Source organism: Orbicella franksi, chromosome 5, assembly GCF_964199315.1.
Source record: "Orbicella franksi chromosome 5, jaOrbFran1.1, whole genome shotgun sequence".
Taxonomy (NCBI): Eukaryota; Metazoa; Cnidaria; class Anthozoa; order Scleractinia; family Merulinidae; genus Orbicella; species Orbicella franksi.
This window is the reverse complement of record NC_138149.1, coordinates 4,603,253-4,614,444: the sequence shown is the minus strand read 5'-3', so window position 1 is coordinate 4,614,444 and position 11,192 is coordinate 4,603,253. Positions and strand designations below refer to the sequence as shown.

At 39.3% G+C, this 11,192-nt stretch overlaps 1 protein-coding gene across 1 annotated transcript; it reads right to left on the bottom strand.

The window, feature by feature from the left end:
• Positions 1–3,400: 3,400 nt before the first annotated feature.
• Positions 3,401–10,706, bottom strand: LOC145486936 (abl interactor 1-like). The gene is made up of 6 exons (XM_081465643.1): positions 9,882–10,706; positions 8,534–8,696; positions 7,639–8,091; positions 6,863–6,916; positions 6,381–6,539; positions 3,401–5,449 (listed from the first exon to the last, which is right to left on the bottom strand). Exons 1-6 carry the CDS (start codon positions 10,371–10,373, stop codon positions 5,283–5,285), a joined length of 1,488 nt encoding a protein of 495 aa, XP_081321769.1. The 5' UTR covers positions 10,374–10,706; the 3' UTR covers positions 3,401–5,282.
• Positions 10,707–11,192: the final 486 nt, after the last annotated feature.

Here is an 11,192-nt window from a genome sequence, read left to right as displayed (position 1 = left end):
GTGTCCCTAAAAAAGTTGAAGAGCATTAAACAACTTTGACGGTTGTTCGCAGACTTGTTAATTTATTTATTTTTTTAATTACAATTTTACAAAAAATTATATTATGCCATTTAGATCTAATCCGCCCACAAAGTGCTGGAATATTGTCAGGTCTATGCTCATTACGGTCACTTCGTTCCAATGCGAGATCGTTCCCAATACGTTCGCTCCCACAAAAAGCTAGATCACTCTCCGCAAGAAGCTGCATCGCTCCCAAGAGAACTGACTTCACTCCATGTAGGAAGTTACAAAACAATATGAGGAACATGTCAAATCAGATTAATTACGGTCGTCTCACCCACGCTTAAAGAACGAAAAATACAATGTAGTCTGTTTTTAATCTCCTGTATAGCACTACTAAATGTCGGAGTCTGGAGCGCAGTTACTTTTGTATGGTGCGAAGCTAATTCTTGTGTGACTCGTTTGGGGTGAACTATATCTTTGTTGGAGCAAAATTAGGTGGAGCGATCTCACTTTTGAGAGAAGTGACTGGATACCGTGCTGAATCATCGATTATAATTTGCTTTTCTTCATTGCCTTAGTTTTTAAACGGTTCCGCTTAAAGTTACGGTGCGGATTCCATTTTTTTTTTTGCAATCTAAATTAATGCTTATTGTTCAAAAAACAGTTATTCCAAAACGACTTCATTATTGAGAATGAAACGACTCAACTTGTCAGCAAACAATGACATCGGACCAAAGCATTTTACTGGATCTTCATTTAAGAGCACTCAGTTTTATAAGGTAAAACTCAAACACACGATACAATCAGCTAAATGCAGGTATATTACACTCCCGGGAGGGGGGGTATTCCCAGAAAAATTGGGTGGGGGTGTGCGGCCCACCTCCCAAAACCCTATTTATGACCAAAATCTGCGATTTTCCCTACCCTATTTATGACCTGACCAAAACTTCTTCTGCACAGTTGATCTTAACATAACTCATGAAGGGCTTTTGTTGACGGTCTTATCGATAATGATGAAAAAAAGCTTCTTCTAAAAAACATACTTAATTCAAGACCAGAGTGCAGAAAACATACCCTATTTCTGACCAAAATGGCCAAAATCGATGCCCTATTTATGACCAAAACGGCTGAAAAACCGTACCCTTTAGGGCCGCACATACCTATATAGCCCTTGTAAGGGAGTACCCCCCGGATTACACTCTGGCAAATACCTTCGCTACTATTCACCCCTCAGATATTTCTGTTTCCAACTAGAGCACCTGTTTGAACTACCATTTCTAAGGATAAAAATCTCAATAATTTAGTTCAACCTGCCGTCAGGCATTCGTTTTCGTCCGCTGCGGTGTCGTGAACAGAGAAAAAAAGAACCTCTGATCACAACATATATTTTGGTCTTGAAAATGTATAGTTACGGTTTTACGAAGTTTCTTCATTTTATCCGATTTTCATGATCAAGTGAAATATTGATGTCTTAATCTAGTTTCTGAAAAGGGATTGGTGTTAAAGATGAAATGAGATACAAGATCTTGCTTTTCGGAAAATAGGAAAGGGTTTTTTCATCTCTTATCTATCTCGTATTTCTATTCATAGCGATAACGGCCTTACAAATGAAAAATTAAATTGTCGATTCTAGCTGTCTTATTTCACAGATCACCGTTACATATTCATCTTACGAATTTTTGTGAACAGATCACGTCGTTACAGATAGAAAACAACATTAAAGCAGTAAATTCACGGAATTTCATGCAACAAAAGTCCACGAAAATATCGTTATTTCAACCTCAAAATACTACGTTAATATGATCACGAGTTTTGATGTGCATCTCAGCCATTTTATAAACTGGAGTCACGTGACCTCCACCATTTGGCCAGCGCCACTCCACCAGTTGACAGCACCACAAGCAAGCCCCCTAGCAGGGTGAGGAGGCTCGGCTGCTGGCCGAAGAAGGCGTAATCAAAGAGAAACGCCAGCAGGATGTCAACATTTCTCATCAGCGCTGCAGGGGCTGCCTTCTCCAGCTGCAGACCTCGATTCAAGCAGAAGCTTCCAAACACGCCACACAAAGCTGCCAGAAAAATGTAAGTAAAATATTTAACAATTATTTCCATCGCAGTTGTTGAATATGAGATGGTAGATAGCCAACGAGGCACAGTGAAGGATCTAGGGAAGGGGTACGGGGGTCCGCCCCCCTTATTTTGGGTAAAAAAGGAAAAAATCACAGAAGGAGGAAAAGCCGGCAGGGCAAGCAAAACAAAAACGCCTCCTACCCCCCGTTCCCCCTTAGCTCAAGGTCTGGATCCAACACTGAGGCAGGTAGCGCTGAGTTGGCTATATATAATCATCTCATATCCAACAAGCGCGAGTGGAATAGTTGTTTTATTAAAAATACCGCCCCCAAAATATGGGAAACTAAAATAAAATAAAACGAAAAACGCCCCGAAACATTATGCATACGTTACCATACATGCAGAGTATGTATGGTATAATGGCTCATAACCCATGATGGACTCTTGAACTCTTTTAAATAAATGATTTGTAGTAATTCCTCGACCTTGCTTTCTTTGCCGAGCACGCTAAATCTGACCAATCAGAACAAAACAGTCATTTTTCAGCCAATCGGAAGCTCGCTTTTTCCCGCCAGGTTTTCATGGCCATCTCTCAAACCCTGGCGTCCTTCAGGGATTTCTTTCTCCAATAGTGACAGGATCGCACTGTTGACTTCCTCAGACATCTTGGAGCTAGCGTTGAATTGCATGCAGCATAGTATGCCGGGTCAACAAATGAAAAGAATTTCCGCGCGGAAACCGTCACAACGGAGAACGTGGAGCGATGGAAGTGTTTAAGGTGGCCGAACACAGTTTTCGCGCGCAATCCAGCGCGCGCACAAGGATTGCAAAAAACAAACATGCCGTCAATAGAGCGATCATTTTATTTACTCAACACCCGCACTATCTGAGCTATTTTTCTCTATAATTGAACGCAGTGTATTGATGGCTTTAGTCTTTTATTTCCCGGAATATAAAGCGAGAAATGAAAGAGGTATCTGTTTTCTATGGCTGGCTCCTTTGTAAGAGTCTTATTGTAATTCTAACCAGTAGCAGTAGCAGCAACAACAACAAAAAATAATAATCATTTTTTTCTTGAAGATATTCCTTTTGATGCTATGCAGTTGGAAACATGATTTAATTTACCAGATTTCTGTTTCACACATGTGTGTACCAACTTATCTTGTATGTCTTCAGCTTATTATACTCAACACATGCAAGATAAAGTATCTGTTACCCAGGATAACAAGCAGGTGATGGTAACCAAGGCTGATGGATTGGGGGTTGAGAAAAGTTACCTCCATCAAGGAGACCACTCCTGCATGGGACTATTGGACCTCATAACAAAAAGTTGTCAAAAAAAAAAATCTTTATTTTTATCAAAATATTTACATATTAATCAGTAAACTATGGCAGAGGGGAAGCTTCTGTTTTTGTTTTCCCGGCAAAAGTGACCACATTAATTTTAAGCGACACATAATTTTTTCATAGAATTTTAGATACTAGGTTGAATATGGAAAACAACATCAATATAAAACACACCATGACATATTTTCCATAATTGAAATTGAGTGACACAATAATACAGTGGAATTCTGATTTCTTGAACCCTCAATTTTTCGAACCAATTTTTGTTTCCTTGGAGGTTTGAAAAATCGGGACTCCACAGTACACTGACCGAAAAGATTCTCAAGAAGAGAGGAATCCACATCAAAATTGGAGCATTAGTGGCAGCAAAATAAAATCTTGAAGTAATACTTATATTTAATTTATTCTGCAATATTTGTGATTATTTTAAAATGTACAACTATTCTAGAAAGTTTGGCTTACTCAAAGAATTTATTTTTAACATAATATTTAAACAAATATGCACTCTTATCAGGAACTGGGTATGATTCTGAGATGAAAATGGGATGAGCATCAAATTTTGGGCCACACATAGGGTAAGGAGAAGTTTCAAGACATTTCCCACACCCACCCACCTACATGTTTTGTTACAGAGAGATCATGTGTGATTTAATAAGAGTTATTTTGAAAATGACTTGAAATAATTAACAATTAGACCCGTGGCCCTTGAGGGCGAAGGGTCTAATTGTTTTAGTATCACCTAACGAGTCAGACAGAAAAGACAGTAATAAAGTTAGCAAATGCAAGTTGAAGAAATGTTTATTTGGGAATAAAACGAAACAAAGCGTCGCGCTCGATTGCGCCAATTTCGCTACTTGAGGACTATTACTAATAGACCTCTAGTAGTGTAGCCAATTAAAATGCAGGATTTGCATTAGTCCACTAGTTGGGTGATACTAATATTGTATTATTCTATTAGTAACATCAGCAAGTAGTTCACTTAACTTTCTCAGGTTGCATGGTTGGTATATTACAGAACTTTTTTTGACTCACAAAAATGACCACTTGAATGGGCGCGCAGAAGAAGGCCCTTGGTGACTGTTGATGTAATGTCAAATTCCCCTTGTGTTTCACAAGGGAATACAAAGGAGAATCTGACAGTTTATCATAAGTCACTTAAGGGTGTTTTTCCAAGCACCCCCTTCATTTCTTTATATTGATCAGAAATCTTTTCACTCCAAGAGTTGTTGTGACCATTGACATGCAGTACTTTTATGTGGTACTGATCAAAATATTACGCTGCATGAAGATTTTTCTGTCGGCGGATAAAATCTTACAATGTGACCATAATTCAGTTAAAAACTACTGGGCAGAATATAGAAAATAGTCCAAAGAAAATATGTGTGCAGATTGGTTTAAACCTTATAGAAACACAGAACTAGCATGAACTGCTGACATAATGATGGTGTGAGCAAGGAGACGTACATTTTGATGATCATGGAATTTTGTAAAAGAAATAGAAAACATGTTCTTTGTGTATCTATAGAGTTATAGAAAAACCTCTGGAAGTTTGGGAGAACGTGAAAAAGCTGTGGAAACACTCACCTGTTGGCTCGTGTTTCCACAGCGTTTCTCATTCTCTCAAACTTCCACTTGTGTTTCTTGAACTCAATAGAAACACAGCACATGTGTTCTATTTCCTAAATAGTACAGTTCTTTATGCCATACTATTAGCCTATGGATTCAACCTTTTGTACCACCATTCATAAGAAACCATCTAACAGAACTTCCATGCTGCTTATTTGTAACATAACTGCAAATTTTACTTTGGGTCAAAACCTTGGTAATCAAGGGAGTGAAAAGATTAAGATATTAGCTATTTCAGATCAAAGGCAAACTTCCACATGGTTTTCTGGAAATAGGCCAGTTGCACCTCCATCTGTGACACCCTCATACCAGCCATCATCATTTTTCTTGATCACATATATAATAGCTCCCTCCTGAAATGTGAGCTCATCGTCCCTCTGTTGTACATATTCATACAGGGACACCACTGAAAGACAGCAAATAAGTTACACCAATTAATATATTTACCAATGATAAACGTTCTTCCAAAATATACTCCAAATGTCATAACAAAAATTGTTAACTCTCAGTTAGTATGCGTGTTGTGATTGGTCAATTTAGCAGGCCGTAGTCTACTGTACGACCAGCTAAAATTTATAGCTGTTTTTGTTGGCAAAATGTTTTGTGATTTATCACCATGTATTCTTAACTTTTATAGCAAGTAAGAGTTTAAACTTTCTTTTACTTCTGAAATTGTGTATGAAAACCTGCTAATGATTTAAGAGTCACTTAACAACGATTTCAAATTGCCTTGTTTTTCTTTCCAGGTGCGTCAGAAATTTGAAGCCATTCCCTGTGAATAGAAATCGTTCCCAAACGCATCAGACACACAGTAGAGATATAATAAATATCTTACTAACGTCATCTTCTGGGTCTGTGCTGTAAGTTATGGACCCTCGTATGATTTATGACCCACTTGGGCCATAAATCGATGGGGAAAAAAACTTGGTCTGTAACTTACAGTACGACCCTCAAACTCGGTTAGTAAGAGGTATATCCTGTAATTTGATAAGGTACCCCCTTCATCCCCAATCCCCTTATTTCATACAGCTGTAGCTCTGAAATTAAATGATAAAGTTTCTTCAGACCGCAAGGCTTCTATTGTAGTGCATGTTTCAGACTTTGTGCTATTATGGTTTGGTTAGAGAGACGACTTTCATTGTCAGGCAAACAGCTTCTTGTGCTTCCTAATCTTTCCTGAATCTTAACATACAGTACCACTGACGCACCAAAAATTGCCAGTTAAAAAATCGCTTCAAACAGAGGACCAGCTTTTCTTGAACTTGGAGACAAAGGTTTTTTTGCACCTGAATAAATACATATCTGTGAGAAACAGTTGAATGCCAACCTACATGTACCTTTTTCTATGTAGTTCTTTGGTATCCATGACTGCCCTACCACCGGTGGAGGAGGGACTTGGTACAAATCCTCTGGTGGGGCAGGCATTGGTAGTGATGATGGCGATGCATAAAAATCATCTTCAGAGGGTGGTGGTGGGGGCAATGGACTCATTGCATCTGAAATTAGGAAAAAGCATTCTTAATTAGATATGCAGCCAAGTCAACTTAATTTTAGCAAGTATGTTGGAGGTACAGGTCACAGAAATTGAGAGATGTGAAGAGAAGATTTGCAATTTTGCATCATGGTGAGACTAAACTTTTCTGCAAGCCTGGACCTTTCTTAGCCTTGCAAAAGAAATCTAGACACTGACAAGGTGTCATGAAAAACATTGAGACAAGTGAAATATGGCTAAATATAAATATTTTGTTGAAGGGCCATTTGCCCTCCCTAAATTGATTAGGTAACGAAAGAAGTCTACAGCAAATCAATGTTCTCTTACCAACAACAGAATCATATGTACTACTCCCATCAACCTCAGATGGAGGAATTAAATCTGAAATTAAAATATTTAAAAGTGTTATTAAAGAATAGATTGGAAGTCATCTGAGGATAGGGAAATCAACAAACATTTATGCCACAAAATGGCAACTAATATTACAAATCTAGATAAAAAAGAAGAGCTGGATTAGTATGACTGCATAGGATACAAAGTTGATTGTCATAAAGTGGAACAATTGATGGTGGATTGCGAGTGAAATAGTGCTCCAACAGCTACAACGGCTCAGTGCTGGTGGCTGCAGGATTGTGTTTGGTGATTTCCTATGCCTCAAAACATCTGTGTTGGCTTGCCTGCAAAGATGGCACACAGTACTATCTTTTGGAGTCTGCTCAATGTAATTCTTAGCTATCAGACCTTTTTTAGCAACTACAACCCTACCTACACAGGGCTGTCATTAAGTTTTCACCTGCAGCCTTGATCTTCACCCAAGTAACAAACTTGTTACCTTTTGAGTGAACTGGATCAGCTGTAGGCAAGTCCACCTGTAACATCAAGGGCCCATCAAAAATACTCAGCTGTAGCAGGTGCTACAGGTTATGGCCCTTATTGACAGCCCTGCTACATATATACACTTTTGTTGCATCTAAATGTTTCATACTTAAAAAGAAAATGCACAGGGACACAAATTCTTGTTTGTGGTAGGTTTCAAGGGTAGCTCAGAGTAGCTCTGGCTACGCTATCAATAAAACAATGTAAACGGTAATTATCATAGTCACCTGGTGGAGGTAGGTGTGCTGCCAAGGATGGGGGTGGAGGTGGGGCAGCCACTGGTCCTCCTATGCTAGGAGGCGGTGGAGGAGATGGAGTACTGGGAAGTGGCGGAGGAGATGGTATCCCAGGGGGTGGTGGTGCAGATGGAACTCCCATGGGTGGAGGGGGTGGAGGAACCATGACGTCATCAGCTGGTGCAAAAGGAGCTGCAGGTGGCACTGGTTCAGAGGAAGGTGGGGGTGGTCCTGGTTCCGAGGAAGGAATAGAAGGAGGCATTGGTGGAGGTACAGGAGGGGGCGGAGGTTTTGTAAGTGGCGTCCTTCTTGAGGTTCCTCCACCTGGCATCTGTTGACGTAAGCTACCCTTTCCTGCTGCAGCTGCTGGTGCTTGTGGCTTCAATTTTTTGCTGCTTGGTCGGCGCCGACTTTCTGGGCGATCACTTGTCTTGACACCATGCCCTACAGAAAGGTCAAACACGTTATCAATATTCATAACAAAAGTGGGCACAATACCTTAACTCTATGCACAGTACTGTTCGTGCAAATTTCAAATTTATTTAATATTTTCCACTAAGTCTCAGAGTGCAGCTACAATGAATATTAACAGCTGAAAATTGCCCATTAGGATATAGGAGAGGGTTATAACAAGCTATAGCATATAGTGGCTATCTGATTCTGTGTGATGACCTAAACAGACAACACATTAGTAAACTGTTGCTCAGTCTTGATTTTTGCATGTAACAACGTGTCGGACCAAGAAGCTAGAAGGATCACTTTAGAGCTTCATCATCAGTGCACAATTTCTCAAGAAATCTCCTCAGTAGAAGAAATCTGCATCATTGCAAAAGCAACGTCTGTAAGGTTAACTTAGGCTAATATCTATTGTCAATTTTTTTTTTACCCAAGTGATCCAGTATTGAGTAGTCAGTAGTTCTTCTTCCATATCTCACAAGCTTCTCTTGTTCTGCTGGTGCTATGATTCTGTGGGTACGTCCAGTTGGCTTACTGGATGCTAAGACTCCTATTTCTCGACGCGCCACTTTTTCTTTGTGAATGTCAACAGTCTAATAAACCAATAAAAACATTACCTACTATCCAGTGAAAAAAATTGAAAATGAACTACAAATTTTGTAGTATTCTGTTGATTGACTAATTGAAGACCTACATGTCAAGAGTTTTAAAAGTTTCATCAGGACCCTTTTATTTTTGGAGTACCTTATTCACAGATTCTCTGCGACTCTTTGTCTTTTTGCTAGCTGATACCTTTCATAAGGGAGTTTTGTGGATAGAGTTAGTTTCCAAACAAACCTTGTTCCCAGAGTCTTTGTTCCCTTTGATGAGCAGTCAGGAAACAAGTAGCTCTGGAAAGTTCTGATTAGAAGTCCAAAAATATTGGAGTTCTGGTTGAATTGCACATGCCTAGCTGGCAAACACATGGCTTGGTCAAGACACTGGCATTAAACTTCTACTCTTTTTCATTGTTTTCAAAACCAATCAAAAATCGAGCCTGTTACAAACTCTTGAGAGTTGCTTTGTTTTGTCAAGCTTGCCAGGTAAGGAGCAAGAACTAAAGGAATGAGATTTATTTTGCAGTCTCTTGGATAGGTAGCAATACTCTCAACCACTTCACAGCTCTGGAAGTAATTCAGAGACCATTTGCAACCCTTAACAACCTCTTCCTGACTAAAAGCTGGGTCATTTTGGAGCTTGATTGTGAAGGCTGATAACAATGTAAAAAAGGTCAGAAAATTTCACAAATTTTGACGAACAATATCCAATAATCGACTGTTATTTCTAGCTTCATGCAGGTGAAACACTTAGGGATTTCTGTTAGTGTGACCACTGCAGCTGTGAAATTCAAAACTGCCCAGATAAACATCAGAGGTTCAAAGAACGTCTTTTGTATGACCTGGGAACTTTCATTTGAGCAATTAGCCAAATGGTTTCTCACTCATAGAAAATCAACCTACTAGTTGCTGCCAGGGGAAGCCTTGTGTAAGTCTGAGTTTTAGTACAATGGAATGTTCTCACATGAGCTGAATCTGTAATTTAAGCTTCAAATTGACAATACGCCTGTAGATTGAAGTTTACAATCCCTCTCTGCTAGCCCATGTTAGGATTTTCTTTCTTATGATGGTGTGAGAATGTACTGTCTTACACGTAGTTTGTCATTCTGGCAAAGTAAAGCAATATCAATCTTTCTAGCTTGTAAAAGGTTTGTTTTGAAGTAAACATTTGGACAGTCTTACCTCCGAAATATGATTTATCCTCGATTCCATATCCTGCAGTTTCAAAGATTGTTGATCTAACAAACCGAGCATGTTTAGAGCCAATGAATTGATCTGATAAGCAACACTTGCTAGCGACTGTGTAGCGAATTGTTTCGTTTCCTCCAAAACGGCTCTAGTTTCTTCCAGCGCTTTACCCCTATCCGCGCCCGATTTATATCGGTTATTTGTCTCTATATACTTCTGTTCGCAGTATGCCGCCACCTTAGCCAGGTTTTCATGGCCATCTCTCAAAGCCTGGCGCCCTTCGGGGATTTCTTTCTCGATTAGAGATAGAAGCGCATTCTCCACCTCCGCCATCTTGGTCTGTGTTGCTTGCATAGCATGCTGGGTAGATAACAGAGGTTGGGTGTGTCGAGCTTTCCGACATTTTCGTTGCAAAAAAAAAAAAAAAAAAAAAAAAAAAAAAAATTCACTCCAATTGTTTGTGTCCCTAAAAAAGTTGAAGAGCATTAAACAACTTTGACGGTTGTTCGCAGACTTGTTAATTTATTTATTTTTTAATTACAATTTTACAAAAAATTATATTATGCCATTTAGATCTAATCCGCCCACAAAGTGCTGGAATATTGTCAGGTCTATGCTCATTACGGTCACTTCGTTCCAATGCGAGATCGTTCCCAATACGTTCGCTCCCACAAAAAGCTAGATCACTCTCCGCAAGAAGCTGCATCGCTCCCAAGAGAACTGACTTCGCTCCATGTAGGAAGTTACAAAACAATATGAGGAACATGTCACATCAGATTAATTACGGTCGTCTCACCCACGCTTAAAGAACGAAAAATACAATGTAGTCTGTTTTTAATCTCCTGTATAGCACTACTAAATGTCGGAGTCTGGAGCGCAGTTACTTTTGTATGGTGCGAAGCTAATTCTTGTGTGACTCGTTTGGGGTGAACTATATCTTTGTTGGAGCAAAATTAGGTGGAGCGATCTCACTTTTGAGAGAAGTGACTGGATACCGTGCTGAATCATCGATTATAATTTGCTTTTCTTCATTGCCTTAGTTTTTAAACGGTTCCGCTTAAAGTTACGGTGCGGATTCCATTTTTTTTTTGCAATCTAAATTAATGCTTATTGTTCAAAAAACAGTTATTCCAAAACGACTTCATTATTGAGAATGAAACGACTCAACTTGTCAGCAAACAATGAGATCGGACCAAAGCATTTTACTGGATCTTCATTTAAGAGCACTCAGTTTTATAAGGTAAAACTCAAACACACGATACAATCAGCTAAATGCAGGTATATTACACTCCCGGGAGGGGGGGT